This window comes from Molossus molossus, unplaced genomic scaffold (assembly GCF_014108415.1).
Source record: "Molossus molossus isolate mMolMol1 unplaced genomic scaffold, mMolMol1.p scaffold_m16_p_17, whole genome shotgun sequence".
Taxonomy (NCBI): domain Eukaryota; kingdom Metazoa; phylum Chordata; class Mammalia; order Chiroptera; family Molossidae; genus Molossus; species Molossus molossus.
The window spans coordinates 23,256,890-23,283,872 of record NW_023425352.1 but is presented as its reverse complement, the minus strand read 5'-3'; the positions used below and the strand labels follow the sequence as shown (position 1 = coordinate 23,283,872).

At 37.1% G+C, this 26,983-nt stretch overlaps 1 protein-coding gene across 5 annotated transcripts in view; it reads left to right on the top strand.

Annotated features, from left to right (window-relative positions):
- Positions 1-26,983, top strand: part of SLF2 (SMC5-SMC6 complex localization factor 2) — a 47,894-nt gene that overhangs the window by 5,843 nt on the left and 15,068 nt on the right. The window contains exons 4-15 of one of the 5 annotated variants that reach the window (XM_036264991.1): positions 406-463; positions 5,730-6,718; positions 7,697-7,767; positions 10,750-10,872; positions 11,528-11,695; positions 12,692-12,794; positions 18,184-18,259; positions 19,683-19,824; positions 21,988-22,090; positions 22,979-23,155; positions 24,572-24,669; positions 25,207-25,294. In XM_036264991.1, coding sequence (XP_036120884.1) covers positions 406-463; positions 5,730-6,718; positions 7,697-7,767; positions 10,750-10,872; positions 11,528-11,695; positions 12,692-12,794; positions 18,184-18,259; positions 19,683-19,824; positions 21,988-22,090; positions 22,979-23,155; positions 24,572-24,669; positions 25,207-25,294 — 2,196 coding nt within the window. Of the gene's footprint in view, positions 1-405; positions 464-5,729; positions 6,719-7,249; positions 7,257-7,696; positions 7,768-10,749; positions 10,873-11,527; positions 11,696-12,691; positions 12,795-13,718; positions 13,723-18,183; positions 18,260-19,682; positions 19,825-21,987; positions 22,091-22,978; positions 23,156-24,571; positions 24,680-25,206; positions 25,295-26,983 lie in introns of those variants that run through there. The other 4 variants (XM_036264992.1, XM_036264993.1, XM_036264994.1 and 1 more) reach the window with 4 other exon arrangements.

Genomic DNA, 26,983 nt, shown 5'->3' with positions numbered 1-26,983 from the left:
GAGAGACCCGGGTTCGGTTCCCGCTAAGGGCATGTACCTCAGTTGCAGTTTGTCCCCGGCCCTGGTTGGTCGTGCAGGTGGCAGCCACTCGATGTGTCCCTTTCACATTGATGTTTCTCTCTTTCTTCCTTTCCCTCCCACTCTATCTGAACAAAAAATGGGAAAATGTCCTCAGGTGAGGGGGAAAAAAAAACTGACTTTATGGCATTTTTATGATATAGATGCCCTTTGTTTTTATGATAAATCTTAAGAATTTAAAATATTTTATTACAGAAGTTTGAATTTACCTTCAAATATATATTCTTGCTTTATTTAGTCTAGAAATCTGTTTAAATGTGATGAAGAAAAGTTCACATTCTTTACTTCCCCCAACTTCTAATGAATTTTTTCTCATTTTGTTAATAGGAAAATGGACATATCTCAAGAAAAAGATCATCTTCTGATTCATGGGAACCTACTTCAGGTAGAATCTATATTAAATTTATGAATTTTAAAATAAGCATTTTAATGGCACTGTTTTTTAAGGCAAATTTTTAAAAATATACAGTGTCCTTCCTAGCGGTAAATTGAGTGTCTCAGATTAGAGTTTGGTAATATTGTATTCAAAAGAAAAGCGGGTGTGGCTCAATGGACTGAGCGTCATCCCATGGTCCCAGTTCAATTCCTGTTCAGGGCACATGCCCCAGCTGCCAGCTCGATCCCCAGTGGGGAACGTGTAGGAGGCAGCTGATTCATTGATGTCTCTCTCTCTCTCTCTCTAAAAAGAATGAAGGAAAGAAAAAGAAATAGTCCTTGAATTTAGTATACATAACCTGTGGTTTGTCTTGACTTTTCTCCACCTTCTTCAATAGTTCCTAGCAATGTGTTTCTCATATTGGTATTCATTGTTTTACTTCTGAATCCATGGCTACAATTAAGAAGCATAATCTTATATTCCTGGAATTGTGGCCTATTTGAAGTCTTGAAATTAAAGATGCTTTGTATAAGGTTGAAACTGTTGTCATGATCCACAACAGTGCTTCCTGTATTTAAAATACAAAGATCCCTCTTGAGTATCACATTTCAAGGACACCTACATGATACTAGTTTATACTTTCAGCAAACAGCCACTGTTAATTCAATAATTTTTAAAGTATCTTTCTTTATCTTTAATTGGAAAATAGAACAGTATACAATTTAAACACTGCAGAAATTAATAACACAAAAAATGAAAGGCCCCCAGAAATAACAACTTAATAGTTTGGTATGATGGCAAACTTTGAAAAACGGATTTTACAAATTTCCGCACTCATAATAATAGCAAACATTTATTGAGAACTTACTGTGTACCCATGCCCTGTTCTATATCCTTTTAATTTGTTTCAGCCTCACTCAATCTGTATAAGGTGGTTACTTTTAGAAACTTAAAACATGGAGGTATAGAGACAGTTCTGACTTATTATTTGTCAGGTTTTGTGTAAAACTCTATTTTTTATATATTCTAGAGGTGCACTGCATTTTGACCAAATGATCTCAAGTGTTAAAATTAGTCTTCAGCCAAGGCTGAAATCATACTTTACCATCGTAGAAAGAGCTTCTATGATACAGGAATAAGGTAGAAGTTTTATGTGTTTTAAAATTTTTATAATGTTGATTTTAGTGATCAAATTTTAGTGAATTTGGACATTAATAATACAATAACAATAATTTCTCAGGCATGGGATTGCTCCTGCACTCACTGTATTATGTTACATGTGTTACATTATTACGTGTTTATAATACTAAATAAATGATCACTTTGCACTGAGGTGAATAGAAAAACAAAATGTTTTTAGGCTAGCTCTGCCAGTATAAGGGGCTGCTGGTGATGTTGGTGCCACTAAGCTATTTAGCTTTTTTTTCCCCTCTGATAATGACTAAGATAAAAATTAACTTCAGTTTATGGGTTTACAGATTTTATCAGTGGTGACTATAGTGTTATTTATATAATCTCACATACTGAAGTTTAACACTGCTTGAAAAAGATGCTTTCTACATATTTTCAGAGACAGATTTAAGATGGTTGACTTCACTTATATTTTTATTTTTAATATTTTTGCATGTTTTTTATAATCCTCATAATTGTATTATATTCTTTTTTTTTTTTATCCTCACCCGAGGACATTTTTCCACTTTTTGTTCAGATAGAGCGGGAGGGAGAGAGAGGAAGAGAGAGAGAGAGAAACATCGATGTGAAGGTACACATCGAGTGGCTGCCACCCACACGACCAACCAGGGCCGGGGACTAACTGCAATCGAGGTACTTGCCCTTAGCGGGAACCAAACCCGGGTCTCTCTGTACTGCAGGCCGACGCTCCAACCGCTGAGCCAAACCGGCCAGGGCTGTATTATATTCTTAATATACACATATACTTCAGTTGACTGTCAACAGAATATAAAGGATATAAGGAGATTTTTTCTTTCACTCTAAATAACATGAAGAATGCTTATCTTTATCTGAATAGATACTAATCATCTAAATGTTATGTCTTGTTTATATTACTGCTATTACAGTTATCAGTTGTGATAGTGCTATACATAATCACACATTCATTAATCACACACAAGTATGAGGATTTCAGAAATGTTGGTAATGTAGGCATTTGGTTCTTTGATCTTCCAGAGCCCTGTCCTTGGACTGAATTCTGATATCCAATTTAATCCATCCCTAGTTTATTGATAGCCAATTTCCTATTAATGAGCATTTGATTTTTTTTTCCTTTTTTTCTTTACAGACTCAATCACTGTCTTATCTGAGTATTTTATATACTAATACATATTTGAAATGTTGTAAAACATTCCGTCTGAAGGTTGTACAAAGGGTGCAAAAAGATGCATGAAAATTTTGCAGTTAACCCACTGTCCTAGCGAGCTTGCAAAAAGGGAGCCTGCCTATAGTACCAGTTCACCCTCCTCTAATTATAGATGTCAGAAGCTCTTAATAAGTTGATTTTTCCTAAACTTTGTCCATAGATAGTTTTTCTCTTCTCCTGGATAAGTTTTCAATTCCTGAACAATGCAGGAATTTCTTCCCGTTACTAGCTGTGTAAAAATGTCTGCTTTCTCTAGGAAAATGGAACTAAACTCAGACTGGCAGCTTTGTTGCTATCTTTTTCTTATAACCTTCAAACTTAAGATAATCAGTATAAGTCTGTCTCAAGTCTTCTTTTTTTTTTAGTTATTTGATTTCTCATCCTGAATTATAAGGGACCCCTATCTTTTTTTGTTGTTGTTAATCCTCACCTTAAGGATATTTTTTCATTGATTTTTTAGAGAGAGTGGAAGGGAGGGGAGAAAGGAAAACATCGATATGACAGAGACACATGGATTGGTTGCCTCCCACATGACCCCGACCAGGGCCAGAGATCGAACCTGCAACCCAGGTATCTGCCCTTGACTGGAAATCGAACCTGAGAACCCTAGGTCCATGGGCCTACGCTCTAACTGCTGAGCCAAACTGGCCAGGGCTCCTTATCCTTTTTTACAGAACATTTAACCCCCAAAAAACTGAGTGGGCATGAATGATTTTTTCAGGAAATAGAAGATATCTGTATAAGAATGAAGACAGGCATTTGTTTATTGAGTTTTTCATTTTTATGAGTTGAATTTTCCAGATTATATATTGATCAGTTGACTGATCCAAATAATTGGATCCAAATAATTGCCTAACTCTTGAGGGTTTTTTTGTTTGTTTTTTTCTTTTTTGTTTTGTTTTTTGTTGTTGTTTCTAGTCCTCACCTGAGGATAAATTTCTGTTGAGGATTTGCTGACATGGAGGGTATGTCCACGTGCAGAAAGAAATTTGATTTTTGAGAATACTGATTATATAAATAGTGATTTTTTGTTGTTGTTGTTAATCCTCACCCGAGGATATTTTTTCTATTGATTTTTTTTTTTTTTAGAGAAAGAGAGGGAGAGAGGGAGAGAAACATCGATGTGAGTGAGGCACATTGATTGGCTGCCTCTCCCGCACACGCCCCGACCAGGCTGGGGATGAACCTGCGACCCTCCAGTGTACAGGCCAACACTCTAACCACTAAGCCAAACCAGCCAGGGATAAATAGTAAATTTTCAGTGAATGACGAATTTTAAGAGGGAATTAACAAAACCACTTTTTTTTTTAATTCTTACCCGAGGACATTTTTGCATTTATGTTCAGATAGAGCGGGAGGGAGAGACAGAGGAAGAGAGAGAGAGAGAGAGAATCATCGATGTGAGAGAGACACATCGAGTGGTTGCCACACACATGACCCCAACCCAGGCCGGGGACAAACTGCAGCTGAGGTAGGTGCCCTTGGCGGGTCTGCAGGCCAACACTCTATCCGCTGAGCCAAACTGGCCAGGGTGAAACCACATTTTTAAGGAATAAGAAAAGTTTTAAAACTGATTAACTCAAATAGTTGTGGTTATTTTAAAGTGTTTCTGGATGGAACTGCTAATAGAGCTTATATTAGTTGTCTGTGGCTGCCATAATAAGTACCAAAACCTAGGAGGCTTAAAACAACAGAAATGTATTATCTCGTGGTTCTGGAAACTAGAAATTCAAATTAAGAATTAATTAAGGTTATCAACAGAGCCATGGTTTCTCTAATGACTCTAAAGGAGGATCTTTCCTTACTTCTTATAGCTTCTGGTATTTGCCCGCAATCCATGGCATTTCTTGACTTATAGATGCATCATTTCAATTACAGCATCTTCTCCCTATGTGTCTTCATGTCATCTTCCCTCTGCATGTATGTCTTCATGTTCAAATTTCTCTTTTTTTTTTCATCCTCTCCTGAGGACATTATGCAATTTTTGTTCAGATAGAGTGGGGGGGGGGGTGAGAAACATCGACGTGAAAGGGACACATCGAGTGGCTGCCTCCCGCAAAACCCCAACCGGGGCTGGGGACAGATTGCAACCGAGATACGCGCCCTTAGCAGGAACCGAACCCGGGTCTCTCTGGACCGCGGGCTGACGCTCTAACTGCTGAGCCAAACCAGCCAGGGCTAAATTTTCCTTTTTATAAGGTCACCAGTCATATTGTATTAAGACCCACCCTAATGACCTCATTTCAGTGTGATTACCCCCCTATAAAAGACACTATTTCTAATGAAGGTCACATTCTGAGGTTCTAAGAGTTAGGACTTCCACATGTCATTTTGGGAGCCACAGTTCAACCTATAACATAGCTGAAGGCTAGAGGGATACATGAAAAAGGATAAACAAATACTAGGGAGAAAGACTTGGATTAATTTTTTTTAATTGAGAAATTAAAACTTGTCTGCCTTCAACTAGTTAATGTTTTTTAAGGTAATGTAAATTAAGATATAGAAGTGTTATATTTCTGGAACCAAGTAGTCCTTGATCTACGAAAGAGTATATGCACTTTGTTTGAGGATGCCTTTGGAATCACTTTCTTGATACAAATACGCAGTTTAAGTTTTGGGGAGTGACACCTTTAATTCTATTTAGGTAGTAAACTTTCAATAGTTTTGGAATGAAAATAAGCATTTGTCATTAGCTTTAAATTTCTTGGACTGACCGGTATTTATCAGTTAAAAAATAAGTGATAGTATTAACTCTCTTGCTTACATATGTGGTAAATAAGCTCAGCTTAAACTTTTAGAATTTAAACACTTTGTCAGGGTGTTCTAGATACTTATTAAATAAATTTTACTAAGATAGGAAAATATGTTTTTACTAATCTGGCAAAAATTAAATTTTAGCAGGCTCTAAGCAGAATAAATTCCCTGACAAAAGAAAAAGGAACTCTGTGGACTCAAATCTGAAAAGCACAAGAGAATCTATAATGCCAAAAGCAAAAGAGTCCTTCCTTGAGAAGCGTCCTGATGGACCACATCAGAAAGAGAAATTTATAAAACACATTGCACTGAAGACACCTGGTGATGTATTGCGCTTGGAAGATATAGCCAAGGAACCGAATGAAGAAGCTGATCGCTCCACCGCAGGCTTGGCACCTTCAAATTCTGGCCACCATTCTTCCAGGAATAGTGACCAAGTCCGTGTGGCAAGTACCAAAGAGACTAAGATGCAGAAACCCCACTTATCTTTACCTCAGGAAAAGTCTGCAGTTAAAAAAGCTAGCAACCTTCAGAAAAATAAAACTGCTAGCTCTGTGGCATCAAGAGAGACAAAACTTCTACCTTTACTTTCCCATGTTCCAAGTGCTGGTTCCTCTCGGGTACCATTAAATTCTAAAAATTGCACTCTTCCAATTTCTAGAAAAGATAAAGAACGTTCCTCATCTAAAGAATGTTCTGGGCATTCTACAGAGTCCTCCAAACACAAGGAACACAAAGCAAAGACTAATAAGGCTGATTCTAATGTACCTTCAGGGAAAATTTCAGGGGGACCTTTGCGTTCAGAATATGGCACTCCTACAAAGTCTCCCCCAGCTGCTTTGGAAGTTGTGCCATGTATCCCAAGTCCTACAGCACCTTCAGATAAAGCCCCTTCAGATAAAGAGAGTTCAGGAAATTCTAATGCAGGTAGCAATGCACTGAAAAGAAAACTAAGGGGTGATTTTGATAGTGATGAAGAAAGTTTAGGTTACAACCTAGACAGTGATGAGGAAGAGGAGACATTAAAATCCCTGGAAGAAATAATGGCTTTGAACTCCAATCAGACTCCTGCATCTACAGGAAAGCCTCCTGCTCTTTCCAAGGGGCTTGGATCTCAGTCATCCGACTATACAGTAAGTAGTTCTGTAACACTTATCTTTACTTGAAGAGGGAAAGATGGATTGATTAATGAAAGAGGGATAGAATGTTAGAACGTATTTTAAAATCCAGTATTTGTTAGAATTCATAATTGATCCAAAACTGGTATAGTTTTTGTTTGATTAATGGCTTTCCCATATCTTTAATTTTATTACTGTAAATCAGTGGTCTCCAAACTTTTTTGATCACACACACTTCTATTAGTAAAAAAATTTTTGAGCATGCATCCCAATATATATGTATACTTACAGGTTAATACATGTACCACTATACTATGTACTTTCTAAAGAATATGCAAAAACAATTTAAAGGAAGAAGAAAAAAGTATTTTCCTATAGAATTTATGTAGAAGTTACTATAGACTAAGTTCTACTGGAGTTTCTATAGAAGTTCCATATAAATAGAAGTTCTATTATTTTCTTCCTGCACCCCAATGGATCACCTTGCACACCCCCTGCTTTGGAGACCACTGCTGTAAATGAAGGTAGAGTGTAGAATGTTGTTAATTGTGGTGTGCAATTTTATTTATAAAGTACTTCATTCTATCTTGGGAATAAGCTGAATTAAATACTAATATTTCTGTAAAATTTGGTGGGGAAGGTGTTAATGTTCATGGTAACACCTAAAAGTTAATAGTTTGATTCTACTAAAATAGAATTTAAAAATAAAGACAGGGTAGCCATGGAGCCCCTTGGGTGTTTGCAGTTAGTTCCTAAAGCTATCAGGGTTTTATAAGTAGTGCCTTTCCTAATAGATGGTAAAATTAAATTGCCTGTAGTACAAAATACTTGATTTAGAGCATGATGGTGAAAATTTTCTTTTAAGAAAGGTATCCTCCTGGCCCAGGTTATTGAAATAGAAAATATTCTTTAGTACTCCGAATAACTTAAAACATCCCAATTCTTCTACTAAGATATGTTATAAAGTATTCCTAAATTTTTTTCCTGTTTTAGGAACATGTTCATAGTGGAACTTATACAAATACTCTAGAGCGTCTAGTGAAGGAAATGGAAGACACACAAAGGTTAGTCAGCATCATGACTATCTTGCTAAATTTAACATGCTGACTGTTTTAGAAATAAAATATTCTTGTTCATTAGGCTGGATCCAGAGACTTTAGCTTTTTATGGTATACTGCATTAATATATGTATTGCTTTCTGCTTAACACAACTAGTACCTGATAGCTGAAATTCTTGATTAAAAGTATTAGTAGTCCCTGGCCGGGTTTGCTCAGTAGTTAGAGCATCGACCCGCAAACCAATGAGTCGCGGGTTCCATTCTGGTCAAGGGTACATACCTCAGGTGCAATTGGTCCCTGGCCCTGGTTGGGATCTTGTAGGAGCCAACCAATCGACGTGTCCCTTTCATGTCAATGTTTCCCTTTCTCTCTCTCTTTCTCTTTCTCTCTCCCTCCCACTCTGTCTGAACAAAAATGGAAAAATATCCTCGGATGAGGACAAAAAAAAAAGTATTAGTAGAATTTTTGTTTGTTTGTTTTCTTCAGTATAACATACATAACATAAACTTTACCATTTTAATCACTTTTAAATGTACATACAGTTTACTGGCATTAAGTACATTTACACTGTTGTGCAACCATCACCACCATCTAGCTCCAGAACTTTTTTTTTTTCGTATTCCCTAACTGAAATTCCATATCCATTAACCAGTAACTCTATTCTCTCCTCCCCTCCTATAACTATCATTCTACTTTCTGTATCTAATAAATTGACTATTCGAGATACCTCATAAATGGGATTATAAGCATCTGTCCTTTTGACTGGCTTATTTCATTGAGCATATCTTCATGGTTCATCCATGTTGTATTGTAGCATGTGTCAGAATTTCCTTCTGTTTTTTTTGGGGGGGTGGGGGAGGACGTACCACCCCAACCGCTGAGCCAAACCCACCAGGGCAGAATTTCCTTCTTTTTTTAAGGCTGAATAATAGTCTATTATATGTAGATAACTATGTTTTATTCATTCATCCATGGGGCACTTGGGTTGCTTCTAATTTTGACTGTTGTAAATACTGCTGCTATGAACTGTGGGTGTAAAATCTCTTCAAGTACCCACTATCTTTTCTTTTTAATTCTCACCCGAGGATATTTTTCTATTTATCTTCAGATAGAGAGGGAGGCAGGGAGGGAGAAACATCAACATGAGAGGGACACATCCGACTGGTTGCCTCCTGCACGACCCAGACCAGGGCCAGGGATGAACTGCAACTGAGGTATGTACCCTTGACTAGAATCAAACCCGCAGCTTATTGGTCCACACAGGCTGAAGCTCTCTAACCACTGAGCAAACTGGCCAGATCTCAAGTACCCACTTTCAGTTTGGGGTATACACCCAGAGGTGCTACTGGATCATATGGTGATTTTATACATAATTTTTTGAGGAACTGCCATACTGTTATACATAGTGGCTGCACCATTGTACATTTCCACCAGCAGTGCACAAGGTCTAGATCCTTATCAAGCCTTGGTAGTTTCTTTTTGTATTGTGTTTTTTATAATAGCCAACCTAAGAAGTATGAAATGGTATCTCATTATGGTTTTGATTTGCATTTGCTAATAATGTTAAGCATCTTTTCATGTCCTATTGGCATTTTTATAGCTTCTTTGGAGAAATTTCTATTCAGGATTCTTTGCTCACTTTTTAATCTGGTTGTTTGTTTTTGTTAATCCTCACTGGAGGATATTTGTAGAGAGAGAGTGGGAGGGAGGGAGGGTGGGGGAAGAGAGAGAGACAGAGAGAGAAACATTAACGTGAAAGAGACACAACTATTGGTTGCCTCCTGCACGTGTCCCTACTGGGGCTGGGGATCAAGCCTGTAACCCAGGTATGTGCCCTTGACTGGGAATCGATTCTATGACCCTTCAGTGCATGAACCAACACTCTAACCACTGAGATACACAGGCCAGGGCTTGATAGTTGTTTTTTTTTTTAATGGGTACAATTTTTTAAAAATGTTTGTATGTCTCCCTAGTCCAAGTTTTGACACTAGCATAACTAGACATTTATATATCAAGCTACTCTTTTGAGAAGTTGTTTCTGTTGTAAAATTATTTAAGTGTTTCATGAATTCATGTGATTTGTGATCTCAAATCTAGTGTTTCTTATTTAAAATTGAACATTGCACAGACCAGAGGCAGAGATGCTAGTTTGATCTGATGATTGACTGTTTCCTGTAGTAATAGAGCAGTACATTTACTGGTCGTTTACTGTTGTATTACACTCATCTGTTGTGGGGTTGAAGCTGGGAATAAGGACTTCAGTTAAAATAAATCTTGGTGAGTAATATAAGCAAGGAAGGACTTTAGTGCTAGACTCTTTGACTTTGAATCCCAGCTCCTTGCATTGTGAACTTGAGTAAGTTAGCTTTTCTAATGTATGTTTCCTCATGTATAAAATGGGTGATCATAAACTACCACATGGGGGTTGTTGTGAGGATTTAAAGAGTTAAAACATTAAGTTCTTAGTATAGTGCCTGTCACAAGTGCTTAGTGTTGTAAGGATAAGGTGTTGTGACAACAGTAATTATGACGATAATGATTACTGCTGTTAGAAAGCCTGGTTAACAATATCATGTTGTTGGGCTACTGGAAGTCAAATGAGCATTACAGATTAAACATCAAATTAATAGTGTTTATTCTTTACCATTTTACTTTCCCTTTCTCTAAATAATTTGGACATCATTTTTGGAAGTCCTAGTTATAAAGTAACGTTCAAATCTTTTATGTGATGGAATAGTATTCTAATACCATACTGGTAACTGGGTAAAAGCCTAAATGGATTTTTTTTGTGTGTTTAACAAAAATATATACTGTGTCATACATCATGACTTATCTGGGAGACATGATTTGACCTATAGTGAAAACAAAGTTTGTCTTATAACTGTACTTAATAAGAGTTTTCCTTGGTGCTGCTTTTAGACATAAACTAAAGATTTGTTTTTATTTTTAGGGAAAACCATTTATTATAACATTCTTTTAATTCTCAGGCTAGATGAACTGCAGAAGCAACTACAGGAAGACATAAGGCAGGGCCGAGGCATTAAATCCCCAATCAGAATTGGAGATCAAGACAGTACAGATGATGAGGACGGCCTCTTAGAAGAGCACAGGTATTCCATTTTTTCATAATGTATACCCTGTTGAGTTTATACGGTTTTAAATTTTGTTTTTATAAAATAAACAGGCAATCTGCCTGGCCGGTTTGGCTCAGCAGTTAGGGCATCGGCCCACGGACCAAAGAGTTGCAGTTTTGATTCTGGTCAAAGGGACATACCTCGGTTGTGGTTTGGTCCCTGGCCGGGGTCATGTGGCAGGCAACCAATCAATGTCTCTCTCACATTGATGTTTCTCTCTCTCTCTCTCTCCCCCTCCCCCTACTCCCTCACACTCTGTCTGAAAATAAATGGAAAAGTATCCTCAGGTGAGGATATAAAAATAGATAGATAGATAGATAGACAGGCAGGTTGATGGTTATTTAATTGGTGGAAATTCTATGATGGGTTTCTAATCTGTCTGTGATGGATTTGAAAGGCAAATATTAAGGCCAAGTTACATCATTTGTCCTTTCTCCTGGTTGTTTCTTTTCACACACATTTAGTGGTTTACTAACTAGCAAAAAGTGTGAGGAGCAAAACACGTGTTCTCATGCTAGTCTTCTAATATGGGATTAACATTGGTCCTAAGAAAAGTTTTCTTTACACTCAACTTGTAAACATAAAATTATATGCAGTATGACTGTTACTCAGTAACTTTTTTTTATTTCAGGGAATTTCTAAAGAAATTTTCAATTACAATTGATGCTATTCCTGATCATCATCCAGGTGAAGAAATATTTAATTTCCTCAATTCTGGAAAAATTTTCAATCAGTATACCTTGGATTTAAGAGACTCTGGTTTTATTGGACAAAGTGCTGTAGAAAAGCTTATTCTTAAGTAAGTAGAAAAACTAGACATTTTACTTTTCACATATAAAAATTACTCTGAGATTCTGACTGATGTAATCTTCTAACAGGTTAATTTCTTTTGTGACCTATCCAGTTTCTTAATCCTCTTTCTTATTACTGTTGCCCTTTGTGTTTTATTGTTTTATTATAGGAAGCAATGTAAGATAGTCGTTTGGTACATCACATGCCTTTATTAGCTAGAATTAAGATCAGTATATAATAACAGTGATTATCAAAATAACAGGGACTTAAAAAATAAATGTATTTCTTTATGTGAAAGGGTTCAGAGATAAGAAGTCCAGGGCTGATGCTTCACTATATAATCTTTCTCCACCATCCTTAGCACTTGGTTGCTTCAGGTGCTACTGGAGCTCCAGCCTTTACATTCAAATTTCCAGAAATCCCACACATTTCTACTTATGATTAGTTGGGTAGAACTTAGTCAACATGGTGATACCTACCTACAAGGAGAGCTAGGGAGTGATTTTTATTTCAGGCAGCTAGTGTGCCCAGCTGAAAATCAGTGTTCAGTTATCAAGAGGAAAGGCAAGGATAGATATTGGAATAGGCAACTAGTAGTCTCTATCACAGTGCTTTTCTCTCAAATTACCACCGAGCTAATTTATCTCAGTGTATATTATTTCAGATCCAGAGAGATCACATTAATTCTGGTGCTGAATTTTATGGAAATACAAACCCAAGCTGGCAAAAGCAGTGGATATCTTGAAATTTGATAGGCTCCTCTTTATCAACACAGCCAGCTAATGTAGATTTGTCCAATAGATAAATCTAGAGCCAAGTCAATGGATTGGATCAGTTTTAACCTATCAATTGAATTTTTTTATAAGTAACCCATTCATATGGGAGTGGAATCCACTAAGAATGGACTTAAGGATGGATTGCTTGCTTATTTCCCTGATTATGTCAGATGTGATGATAGAAGTTTCTTGTCAATATTCATATTGATTTTACTTTATTTTTTCAGATCAGGAAAAACAGATCAGATTTTTTTGACAACACAAGGCTTCCTTACTTCTGCTTATCACTATGTCCAGTGTCCTGTACCTGTGTTAAAGTGGCTGTTTCGGGTAAGAGAAATGTTTGAGTGGTATAGTTGCCTCCCAGTATATTTCCCAGTCAAAAGCAAACTTTAAAAATATAATCTTATTTGCATACAACTAGAGAAAAAACTAATATAGCACATTAAAGCCATGATTTCAGTGCATTGGAATGAAGCAGAAGAATCGATGTAAAGATATTATAAAGAAAATACAATGCAGGTTTTTGCAGGATAGTCAATAATGTTAGTTGTACCTGAGACATATATTGGAAAATCACTATTATAGTTTCAGAAGAGATCTTCTAATGCTTACCTACCTGGGGTAGAGTTACCCCCCCCCCATTTTTATGGAGGTGCCAGCATGCATTTTTAGGATTTGACTTGTATATTAATATTTCCACATTCATATGTTTTTAATGCAAATCAAACAGAATGTTTCTCCTCATTCATATCTAACTTAAATCCACTTAAAATAATTCTCTTAATTTGTGTATTATCTGCATGGTAACTTTACAAATATCAGTGGTATCAGAGAACTCTATTATGTATGAAGTGAGAAGTAGGACAGACTTGGAGTTTCTATTCTGGGCTTTAAGGTAGCATTGCAAAGAATCTTATATTTGGCAAGAACTAGATATTCCAGTACAGGCTTTTATGCGTGGTTTTTTTTTTCATAAAGCTGGCAGTTTTGAGTGCCAACTGTGCCAGGCACTGGAGAGAACAGCAATGAAAAAAAAATCAGTGTTTCTGATCTCATGAAACCCACATTCTAGTATAGAGGAGACAGTTAATAAATGTGTGTGTGCGCACATTTATAGCTATATTAGATGTTAAGTGCTATGAAGAAAAGAGGCTAAGGTTGATACAGAGAATATCCATGGGAAGGAGAGTTTGCTTTCTTTTTATTTGTGTGTGTGTGTGTGTGTGTGTGTGTGTGTGTATAAGATATCAGTAAGGTCTTACTGATAAGTTGAGGTCTAAGTAAAGACCTGAGGAAAGTGATGTAATGAGCATTGCCACTATGTAGGAGAACATTCTAGGCAAAGAGAATAATAACAGGTGGTGCCGATTATAAGACAGGAGCATTTGCTTTCAGTAGCTGACTACTTGGACCCCAGTAATTTTTAACAGTCCTGATTAAATAAAAAGTTGCCTCCCTACAGGTTTTATCTAGTGGTACTAAATAATCTTTTCTACAGCTTCCCAGAATATGCCTCATCTGTCTTTATAGTCCTAAAGTTATTTTTATTTATTTATTTTTAGAGAGAGAGAAAAGGAATAAGAGAAAGAGAGAGAAACATTGTTGTTCCACTTATTTATGCATTTATTGGTTGATTATTACATGTACTCTGACTGGGGATCAAACCTGCAACCTTGGTGTAGCAGTCTGACACTTGAACCAACTGAGCTACACCTGGCCAGAGCCCTTCAGTTATTTTTAATTTTTTTTCTTTATTGATTTTTAGAGGGAGGGAGACATAGAAACATCGATGAGAGAAAACATCAATTGGCCCTGGCCGGTTTTGCTCAGGGGTTAGAGCATTGACCTGCGGTCCAGAGTGACCTGGGTTCGGTTCCCCCTAAGGGCAAGTACCTCGGTTGCAGTTTGTCCCCGGCCCCGCTTGGGTGGTGCGGGTGGCAACCACTCAATGTGTCTCTTTCACATCAATGTTTCTCTCTCTCTCTCCCTCCCTCCCTCCCACTCTATCTGAACAAAATATTGAAAAATGTCCTCGGGTGAGGATTAAAAAAAAGAAGAAGAAAAAATTGGCTGCTTCCTTCATGCCCCCCACAGGGGATCTGGCCCACAACCTGGGCATGTGCCCTGACTGGGAATCGAACCAGCAACCTCTTGGTGCATGGGTCGACATTCAGCCACTGAGCCACACTGGCCAGGCATCCTTCAGTTATTTTTAACTCTTTTTTTAATCCTCACCGGAGGACATTTTTACATTCTGCAGTCACTAAATTTCCAGTCTCTTTACTGATCATCTTTCTGATAGACCTTTAGCTTGTCACTGACACTCATAAAGTTTTTCTCCCCTCCCCACATAAATCAACATAGGCTTCAGATAAGATCTTTTTTACCAGCAGTTTTTAGCCAGATTATTACCTATCTATCCCACCCACATATTTCTATTTATTACAATTCAGAATTTCATTTGCTTTCATGATAGGGCTTCATTATTCTCTAAGTAATATATCTTTCTTAAACTTGCAAGTAAGACTTTGTATTCATCTGTGTTAATTTTCATCTTGATATGGGCCCATCATTATGGCCTTTAAAACCCTAATGATGGCATACAAACCTATCTTTGTGTAAGCAATTTTTTATGCTTTTCATATTTATTCTTTGAAAAACAAGCAAATAATCATTAATTAAGCACTTTTTCTGTTTAAGATACTTTGTCTCATTTCTTCTTTCCAATTCCACATTTATTTTTCATGATGGAGAGACCAACTTATAAATTTTTCTTTTTTATCCTCACCTGAGGACATTTTTTCATTTTTTTTGTTCAGATAGAGCGGGAGGAAGAGAGAGAGAGAGAGAAACATCAACATGAAAGGTGCACATCGAGTGGCTGCCACCCACACGACCCAACCAGGGCCCAGTACAAACTGCAACCGAAGTACATGCCCTTAGCAGGAACCGAACTCGGGTCTCTCTCTGGACCGCAGGCTGATGCTCCAACCGCTGAGCCAAACCGGCCAGGGCACTATGTGCAGTTTTATAACTTTATTTCAAATAATAATAAATTATCGATTATTTTTACCTCGGTATAGATATGTTATTCTTTTTAATGGCTTTATAGTATTTCTTTGTAGTTCTGTACCATGATTTATTTAACCCAGTAATTGGTAGATGTTAGATTGTTGATACATTTCTTTTTTGGGGGGTGGGGGGTATGTGCCCCTATTAGGAACCAAACCCGGGACTCTGGTTCACAGGCCAACGCTCCAACCACTGAGCCAAACCTGCCGGGGCTTGATACATTTCATTACACGCTTATTTAATTCTCTCAAGTTGCCCACCTTAGAATTTATCACCCCCACGACAAAATTATTATCCAAACTTGTCCTGTATCCAACATGCCTTTGAATGGTGCTTCCCCCTAATGGCAGAGTGTTACAACACAAACACAGCTAAGATATTTATTCACATAGGATGATTTTGAAATGATACAAGCTGTATGCCTGATTGAAGTCAGAATTTGGGTTATACCCTCTTACATTTTTTTTTTATCCTCACCAGAGGACATTTTTCCATTTTTTGTTCAGATAGAGTGTGAAGGAGAGAGAGAGAGAAACATCGATGTGAAAGAGACACATTGAGTGGTTGCCACCCACACAACCCAACCAGGGCCAGGGACAAACCGCAACCGAGGTACGTGCCCTTAGCGGGAACCGAACCCAGGTCTCTCTGGACTGCAAGCCAAAGCTCTAACCGCTGAGCAAAACCGGCCAGGGCCCCTCTTACATTTTAGATTTGAACTTATTGTAATCAAAATCTATGGCTCCAAAGCAAAAAAGAAAGAGGTATAAATAAAAGATTTTTCTCTATGAAACCACTTTAAAATTACTCTCAATGTGATTTTTAAAAAACATTTTTAAACTTGAGATTATATTCCTAAAGAATTACAACTATATGCCTCTGCATATAAATTCCTATGTAAAAAGGCTGACTAGGTCAGTGTACAAGGACAGTCCTGGCCAGGTGGCTCAGTTGGTTGGAGTATGGTACTGTACAGGTTCAGTTCCTGTTCAGGACACATACATAGATTGCAGGTTTCATCCCCAATCAGGGCGCATACAGGAAGCAACCAATCAGTGTTTCTCTCTCACACTGATGTTTCTCTCTCTCTCCCTCTCTCCCTTCCTCCTTTCCTCCCTCTCAAAAAAAATCAATATAAACATATCCTCCAGTGAAGATTTAAAAAAAAACAGTACAAGGATGCCCTGGCCGGTTTGGCTCAGCGGTTAGAGCGTCGGCCTGCGGTCCTGAGAGACCCAGGTTCGGTTCCCGCTAAGGGCGCGTACCTCGGTTGCAGTTTGTCCCCGGCCCTGGTCGGTTGTGCGGGTGGCAGCCACTCGATGTGTTCCTTTCACATCGATGTTTCTCTCTCTCTCTCTCTCTGTTCCTCTCTCTCGCTCCCACTCTACCTGAACAAAAAATGGAAAAATGTCCTCGGGTGAGGATAAAAAAAAAAAAACAGTACAAGGATAATAGCTTTGCCTAAATGTTTCCAAATTATTTTTTTTATTTTACCAAATTACACTCGCACTGGGCATACTACTACTTTACTACTATGCTCATAAACCCAGTATTATCAATATTCTCAATCTTCACTAATCTTGAGGTCAACTAATGATATCTTGTTATTTTACTTTGTATTACTTTGATTACTGATATTAAACATCTTTTTTTTTTTTTTTTTAATCCTCACCCGAGGACATTTTTTTGATATTTTGTTCAGATAGAGTGGGAGGGAGAGAGAGAGAAAAAAAAACAGCGATGTGAAAGGGACACATCAAGTGGTCACCACCCACACGACCCAACCAAGGCCGGGGACAAACTGCAACCGAGGTACGTGCCCTTAGCGGGAACTGAACCCGGGTCTCTCCAGACTGCAGGCCGACGCTCCAACTGCTGAGCCAAACCAGCCAGGGCATTGAACATCTTTTTTAAAAGTATATGGGTATATAAATTTGCATATTTGAATCTTTTCAAGTTTTGTGTTTTGTTTTGATTTTTGTTAATCCTCACCTAAGGATCTTTTTCCATCGAGTTTTTAGAAATAGTGAGAGGAGAGAGAGAGAGACATCGATGGGAGAAAGACACATCGGCTGGTTGCCTCCCACACGACCCCAACCAGGGCTGTGGATTAAACCTGCAACGCAGGCACATGCCCTTGACCAGAACTGAACCCATGACCCTTCATTCCACAGACTGACACTCTAATCGCTGAGCCAAACTGGCCAGGGCTCAATTATTTTTACTAGGTTTTGGTTTGACTTTTTTTTGCCTGTGAAGTGATCAAGCTAGCAGCCTTTTCCTTTATGGTTTTGGGTTTTGTGGCATGATAAGAATTAGAAAATTATTTTTTTTTATAGACTCAAATGTTATGTTTGTCTTATTATAAGTGAAAATTGTAGAAACAAACAATATGTTAGAATGGAAAAGGCCCTGACTTCAGAATCAGACCTGAATTTAAATTCCAACTGCCCATGTATTACATTGGGAAGAGTATTTTTATCTCTCTAAGCCTATTTGCTCCTATGTGTGATATGATCACTTTATAAGTTTATTATAAGTATTAAATGAAATGTACATAAAGCACCTGTATATGTGCCTGGCAAATAGTAAATACTCCTGTTTCTTTTTTCTCTCTTAATACTCTTATCATTTATCTACTTAGATGATGTCAGTTCATACAGACTGTATTGTGTCCGTGCAGATTTTAAGTACATTGATGGAAATAACAATTAGAAATGGTGAGTATATAATGGTGATTAGTGGTATGAATAATTGGTTGATATATACATAGTCTCTTTTGTATTGCTAAAAATGAGGATATTTAGGAATGTAGAATAAAAAATTTTTTTTATAATCTAAATTCTTTAATAATGAAATGGAACTCCAATAAAAAGTGATTATCTGGTGCAGCCACTGTGGAAAACACTATGGCGTTCTCAAAAAGTTAAAAATTGAACTGCCATTTGACCCAGTGATCCCACTTCTAAGAATATACCCTAAGAAACCTGAAACACCAATCAGAAAGAATATATGTACCCCTATGTTCATAGCAGCACTATTTACAATAGCTAAGATCTGGAAACAGCCCAAGTGTCCATCAGTAGATGAGTGGATTAAAAAGCTGTGGTACATGTACACAGTAGAATACTATGCAGCTATAAGAAAGAAAGATCTCTTATCCTTTGAGATGGCATGGAAGGACCTGGAGAGTATTATGCTAAGTGAAACAAGCCAAGCAGAGAATGACAAATATCACATGATCTCACTTATTTGTGGAATATAATGAACTAAACAAACTGCTGAACAAAATTAACCCAGAGACATGGAGGTGGGGTGCAGACTGACAAGCCTCAGAGGAGGGAGGGTTGGGGGGAAGGTAAACCACAGAATTTACATGCATGTATGCATGACCAATGAACATAGACAACAAAGCTGGGGATGGGGCGTAGGGGGGGTGTCAGTGGGGGAAAATGAGAAACATCTGTAACAAAAACAAATTAATAAATAAAAAAGTGATTATCTGCATATTTCTAGTTGCACTGAGAAAAGGGTATAAGATCTTGCAATTGGCAGCTCTTACCTAATATTTACCAAGTCATGGCTTATTGTGCTGAGTAAGTTGAAATCATTGCAAGTTTATTTATTTAGTCAATTGATTTTAATTGGCTCTTGGTGAGCAACAATATTATACTGATTATGCACTGAGGAGATTGAAAGTGTCCACTGCAAAAGTGTGACAGTTGCTTTCTCAAAACCTTTGAGATCTCTTAAATGAAATAAGCATTGTAATCTAGCTGTCTTATTTGTTTTGAGGATCAGAACAAATAGGCACTGAAAATGGTAAAATCTTCCTGTGTTAACAGTAGTTGGTATTTTACCATTGTTATTTCCAGTCTTTTCAAAATGTGTTACTATATCCTTAATTACACCCTTTATCCATCACCTTCAGATATTTTGTTCATAAATTTCATTTCTTTCATATTTATTTGAAAATTTGTAATTGGTATATGATCATTCTAAATAACCATAATGTTAACATAACATTACCAGCTGTCATTTCTGTAAAATCACTATAATTATGTTTCACATGCAGATTATCACTTTGCAACTGTAGGTTTGTGAACTTAGGATTTGAGATAAAATATTTTTTTCTACTAATAGATACCTTCAGTGATTCACCAGTTTGGCCCTGGATCCCATCATTGTCTGATATAGCAGCTGTGTTTTTCAATATGGGAATTGATTTTAGATTTTTGTTTCCTCTGGAGAATCTTCAGCCAGACTTTAATGAAGACAATCTAGTGTAAGTTCTCTTTTCATAATTAATGCCAAAAAAATTCTTTTAAACCATTTTTATATAAGAAGAGTTAATATTCATTTATTTAAAGTTTACTATCCATTCTTGATTTTTTTTTTAATCTCTCAAAGTTGAAATGGATCTTGAATTAGATACATTAACATCTGTCTTAATCTAAAGCCATAATGTTTAACAGGGAAAAAATAGAAACTTTTTTAAATTTAATAACCTATTTTTTGTTTGTTCTAACCAAATTGATCAGCTTGTTCTTTCTCCACTTTAGCCATTGTTGCGTTGACTCTTTCTCATGCCGACCCCTCAGTTCCATCCTTAATGTTTACCTGCCAAAATATTGCCTGTCCCACTATTTAAAAGAGCAAAGGACAGTCTATCGATTGGGGACAGGTCATGGTACATTAATAATAATCACAACTACTGACACACATTACTTACTATGTGCCAGGCATGGTTCTAAGGGCTTAATATGTAGTACTTCATTTAATAATCACTACAACAATTAGATAGTATTTTCATTTCCATTTTACTGGTGAGTCAGGCACAGAAAGGTATTAAGTAACATGCCCAAAGTTTTACAGCTAGGATGGGACATAGGACTACCAAGCAAATACATTAAAAATTCCCTCACATATAGAAGTATCTCCATGATATATATTAAGTGAAAAAAAATGTGTACAACAGAGTATATAGTATACTGCCATTTGTGTTAAAGGTGTGTGTGGGGGCAGATATTCATATTTATTTGTATATACATAAACACATGTGGAAGGGAAAAATTAGAAGTGACTGTGGGGAGGGGAAATGGGTGTCTGGGAGGACAGTTCTTCACAGCATACTGTGCCTTTGATGCCTCTTGATTTTTTTAACCATAGGAAGGTATTATTTATTTAAGAAATTAAGCAAGGCCCTGGCCGGTGTGGCTCAGTGGTTAGAGTGTTGGCCCGTGGACCAAAGGGTCTCAGATTCTATTCCCAGTCAAGGGCATGTACCTGGGTTGCAGGTTCAATCCTTGGCCCCAGTCGGGGCACATGTGGGAAGCAACCAGTCGTTGTGTCTCATATCAATGTTTTTCTCTTTCTCTCTGTCCCCCCTTCCACTCTCTCTCAAAATCAATGGAAAAATATCCTCAAGTGAGCCCTGGCCAGTGTTGCTTAGTAGGTAGAGTGTCATCCTGTGGACTGAAGGGTTATGGGTTCGATTCCCAGTCAAGAGCATATACCTCAATTGCAGGTTCTATCCCTGGCCCTGGTTGGGGGTCATGTGGGAGGCAACCAATGTATGTGTCTCTCTAACATCAATGTTTCTCTCTCTCCCTCCCACTCTAAAAATCAATGGAAAAATGTCCTCTGGTGAGGATTAACCAAAAAAATTATAAAACGAAAAGAAATTTAAGCAAACAAACATTATCTACTTTTTAAAAAATCTTTACCTGAGGATATGTTTTTTATTGATTTTAGAGAGAGGACAGGAGAGAAAAACATTGATGTGAGAGAAATATCGATCCGTTAGCCTCTCCTATGCACCCTGGCTAGGGATGGAACCTGCAACTTAAGTAGATGCCCTAATTAGGAGTTGAATCCACAACCTTTTGGTGTACAGGATGATGCTCCAACCAACTGAGCTACCTGGCCAGGGCTTGTCTCTTTTGAAAGCCAAGTTCTTCTGTCTCCTTCCATGAACCTTCACTTACCTCAACCAGATTTGGGGGGCTTAGAATTGTTTCTTTATATTGCTGTGGCTTTTTTTTTTTTTTTAGGCTACTCACGAGGCCTTTAAATATTATGAGTCCGTTGTGGTCAGAGCCACCTTCTACGTAGTTCTCTACGTAGCCAAAAGCAATGAGGTTAATGCTAAGTAGTTGTTCAAGAAAAAACTGATATATAGAGACAGAGATCAAATTAGTATTTACCTGAAGTGGGAGATAGCAGACTGACTTATATCTGGCATCAAGGGACTTTTAGGGAAAATGGAAATATCATATTTCTTGATTCGGATGGTGGTCACACTAGTATATATATCAAAACTTAAAATGGGTATATTCCTTTTACTGTGTGTAAATTATGCCTCAGTAGACTATGCATTTTTGTTGTTTTGTTTCTTACGATATTATATTGTACCTAATTTCGTGTTGCTTTATTTGCTTTTCGATAGTTCTGAAACACAAATGACATTGGGGGGAAAAGGAAATGAAGATTCATCTTGTAAGCCAATTTTTTCAGCCCTTCCTGAAACCAACATTTTAAATGTGGTTAAGGTAGGAAAATCTCTTGTGTGTCTTTAGCTCAGAGCTTGGAACCATTTAGTTTTGTGGTTAATGGTTTTAAAACAAAATCACTAGTGTTTTACCAGGTGATTTCCAGTCTCTGACATTTCTTGGCAATAATCTTTGTTTTAAAGATTGTTTTTACACCTTGGCTGGTTTGGCTTAGAGGTTAGAACATCAGCCCATAGACGAAAGGGTCATGGGTTCAGTTCCTGGTCAAGTGCATGTACCTGGGTTGCAGATTAGATCCCCAGCCCAGTCAGGGTTGTTGTGTGGGAGGCAACCAAACGATGTATCTCTCTCACATCAGTGTTTCTCTCTCTCTCTTTCTCTCTGCCTTCCTCCCTTTTACTCTAAAAAAAATCAACAAAAAAATATTCTCCGGTGAGGAATAACCAAAAAAAATTTAAAAAAGAAATATTGTTTTTGCTGTTTTTATTTTTGTTTTAATATTAGGAATGAAAGGGATCTTTCAATCAGAGTATATATATTTTAAAAGAGTTCCAGGCATACTTTACCAGGAAGCTTTTTGAAACTAATATTTTTAAATCAATGATTTTTTAGAATTAAGATGTATGAAGAAAGAATATTATACTATAGCTTAGTGACTAAGAATCAATAACAGTGTTAAAACATTCTTAGTGGCTGGATCAAATCAATGATAATTGAACTGTTAAGAAAATCTTAAAAATGGAAAATGTGGAAGAAAATACTTATTCTATCTCCTAACTGCTAACATGAGTATTTCTGTTTTCTAGACAACTGATGTTTTGTTTTCTACATAATTCTCTTTTGCATTTTTTTATTTAAAAGTTTTTATTTTAAACTCTGTAAATAAAATTTATCTCAAGTAGCTTTGTCTCTGCATTTGTGTCAAAGTTTCTAGGCTTATGTACATCTATACATCCAGAAGGTTACCAAGATCACGAAATAATGTTGCTGATTTTAATGTTGTTTAAAATGAGTTTGGAAAAACAGCTGAAGCAGATTCCTCTAGTGGACTTTCAAAGCCTTCTGATAAACCTGATGAAAAACATCAGAGATTGGAACACAAAGGTAACATTTCTTAAAACTTTAGTATTGGTTTTCTTGTATAACATCATAATTTGACTTTCATAGTGTATGCAGAACAGTTTTTAAGGTCAGCTAAGATCTTGGGCAGATGAAAATAAACTGAGAAAGGGACTGTCTTTGCTGGGGCTGTATTATTTAAATTTATGTTATAACTGAATCTTCTCTAAAACTACAACTAATTGTATGTGTAGCCAATAGACATAGACAACAATGCTGGGGACGGGGAGGGGAGGGGGGATCGGAAGGAGGGTGTCAGTGGGGGAAAAAGGAGAAAAATCTGTAACAAAAATTAATTTTAAAAAAGTTTTTAAGTAAAACAGCTATTTTTTTCCACCAAAAGAAGAGAGAAATGTATTTATTGGGGAGTTACTGTGGGCCAAGCATTATTGTAGATGCTAGAGCTACATCTGTGAAAAAGACAAAGCCTTTGATCTCGTGGTAGTTTTAATCTAGTCAGAGAGTTATATAATAAAGTAAATGTAGATTATAATATGTCAAGGTATAATAGGGCTACAAATAAAAATAAAGCAGGACATAGATATAGAGAATAGCAAGGCAGGGGTACCTATCAACTTCATAATTATCAAGATATAATCTCATCTCATCTGTTACCCTCATCCTATACTTCTTTCCCCAACTCAGGGATTATTTTAAAGCAATTCTGTTAGACTTTAAATACTGGCATAGCTAAGGATCCTTAAAATGCAAGATATCCCAGGTCCAGGAAGATGCATGATCTTGTATAGTTCTCATTATACAACTTTGGGAATTGGTATTTGTATTCAAATCACTTTATTCTTCTAAGAAGGAATGTTTAAGTACATATAGATATGATGTAGCACAAAATGTGAAATTCTGATAAATGTATCTGTTTAGTCTGTTCTAGAATTTAAGATAAAATTGAATCTGGCCCTGGCCAGTTTGGCTCAGCGGTTAGATCATCAGCCCTTGGACTGAAGGGTCAAGGGTTCGATCCATTCAAGGGCACGTAACTGGGATGCCAGTTCTGTACCCGGCCCCAGTCAGAGTATTGTAGGAGACAACCAACCAATGTGTCTCTCTCAGATCGCTGTCTTTCCCCCCTACCTTTCTTTCTGCCCCCACCCGTTCTTTCTGCCCCCCCACCCTCTCTCTCCCTCTCCTCTTTCCTTCCTCCCTCCCTCCCACTCTGTCTAAAAATCAATGGAAAAATATCCTCAGGTGAGGATTAACAACAATAAAAAATTGAATCTGTATACTTATATACATTTTAGGAGATACTAGAGTCCATGCTGTTTCTGAAAATGAGTGCTCTTTTCATAGTAATGCTTCTACTGTGGCAAGATGATTGTAGATGATCTATTGGATGTTTGATTTCACTGACCTGTTTGAAAAATCTTTCTCATTCTTTTTTTTCAGGTCCCTGAACTCTGTTTGGCCATAAATGAACTCTCCAGTCATCCCCACAACCTTCTGTGGTTGGTACAGCTGGTCCCTAACTGGACATCACGTGGAAGGTATTTAAAAGTGAGAATTAAACATTAAGAAAAATGTATAGTGTTTATATTAATGAAATGCTTTTGGGTCCTTTATTTTCTTTCATCATTCCTTGAGTGTTAGATTAGAGTCTTTTATATTCAGCTTTGGAAAAGGTATTGACAGCTTGATTCTGATACTTAACTCAGATTGTTTTGTACTAAATATTTTTTATTTAGTTTACCTGATAAATTAATCTAGATGGGACATGCCATGAAAATGGATTAGCGTTTGTATTTTTTTTTTTCCAGCAATAAAATAGATTTTTCAGTAAATCAGTATGGTCAAAGATAAGGATTCTCAATGATTTGCCTGAGCCTGGGGCATCTGTAACTTTATGTACAAGTATTTTACATGAAATTTTTGTTATTCTATTAAAGCTTATATGTTCTTATATAACCCTCTCTTGAAACATTAGCTATATTTTTAATTAGCAGGAGTAGAAGAACTTCTTTTGGCTCATTCATCTGCTGCTCAGGCAATATTGATTAAAATACATTCTAAAATTCTAATTCCAGGCAACTGAGACAGTGCCTCAGCCTAGTGATTATTTCAAAACTTTTGGATGAGAAATGTGAAGATATCCCTAACACCAATAATCTACAGGTACAAATAACATTTGTGTTTTCTTTTAATAAATGGAAGAAGTAATAAGGTGTAAGGAAACTTGATGGATCCTAAGTCGGAAGTCCTGGGGTTAGAGCTAACTCTCAGGCATAATACTATTCATGTAATCTTTAGAATGGTACTTAACTAATGAGATTCATTTTTTTCATCTGTGAAATGGAAATTGGTATAGTACCCTTTACCATCTCCATAGGATTGTTGTGAACAGTTAGATGAATTAATGTATAAAAACTACTGGGAAAATCATGTGCTAAATATGATATAATTTATTAAATTAGTTCACCTTATCAAGGTTAGCAATTTTATCATAAGATTGGGAATTGTAAAACTGTTGTATATTAATTACATCTGGTACCTGTTTTTAATAGTTTTTAAATTTTAGAGCTTAAATGCAGTTGTCATTCAGTACTTGTTCAGTGGTAAATATATGGTACTGTATATATACAAGTGTATATAAATGTGTCCTATGCAGGTTCCACTCTGAGAAATCCTAAGGCTTTTTTCAAACATTAATAGCATTAATGGGGCTACTCATGGTTGGATTTGAAAACTCAACACAGAACCTGATCTAGATGTAGTGTTCTTGTTTGAATTGTAGTTCAGTACAAGATCCTCTACTAGGAATTTTAAAAAAAGAATTAGAGACTCTACTTGAAAACGTAACCTAGTGATTGAAACAAAATAAACCAATCATTGTGGTATAATATAGTAAGAGTAATGATAGAAGTGTGCACAAGGTCCTGTGGGACAGAGATTGAAAGAGACAGCTGGTTTCTGCGTTAGTGGAGTTGAGGTAGATTTGATTCCAGACATATGGGGACCACTCCTGAGTCACCAGGGTCATTATCAAATAGCTCTCAATCTTTTCAGTGATATTTAGTGCCATCAAAAGAGAATTTTTTTTAAATTATTTTTTCTTTATTGATATTAGAGGGAGGAAGAAAGGGGGGGGGACACATCAGTGAGAGAGAATATCGATTGGCCACCTCCTACATGCCTTCCACTGGGGATTTGGCCCACAACCTGGGCATATGCCCTGACTGGAATCAAACTGGCGACCTCTTGGTACATGGGTTAACCCTCAACCACTGAGCCACACCAACTGGGCAAAAGAGAATTCTTTTCAAAATTCAATGACTTCTAGTCACAAGGAGATTCAATTTTGCTGACTTTCAAATAATTTCACACGCCCTGGCCGGTTTGGCTCAGCGGTTAGAACGTCGGCCTGCGGTCCAGAGAGACCCGGGTTCGGTTCCTGCTAAGGGCACGTACCTCGGTTGCAGTTTGTCCCCGGCCCTGGTTGGGTCGTGCGGGAGGCAGCCACTCGATGTGTTCCTTTCACGTCGATGTTTCTCTCTCTCCCTCCCAGTCTATCTGAACAGAATATGAAATAATGTCCTCGGGTGAGGATTAAAAAATAATAATAATAATAATAATAATTTCACAGAATATGTACTCTCTTTGATTTCTATTATAATGCTATTTGGTTTCCTTCTTAAGCCTTTATCCTCAATTACAAGTACTAATCTTTTTTTTATCCTCACCTGAGGACATTTTTTTGCATTTATCTTGAGAGAGAGGAGGAAGGGAGAGAGAGAGAGAAACATCAAAGTGTGAGAGACACATTGAGTGGTTGCCACCCACACAACCCCAATCGGGGCCGGGGGA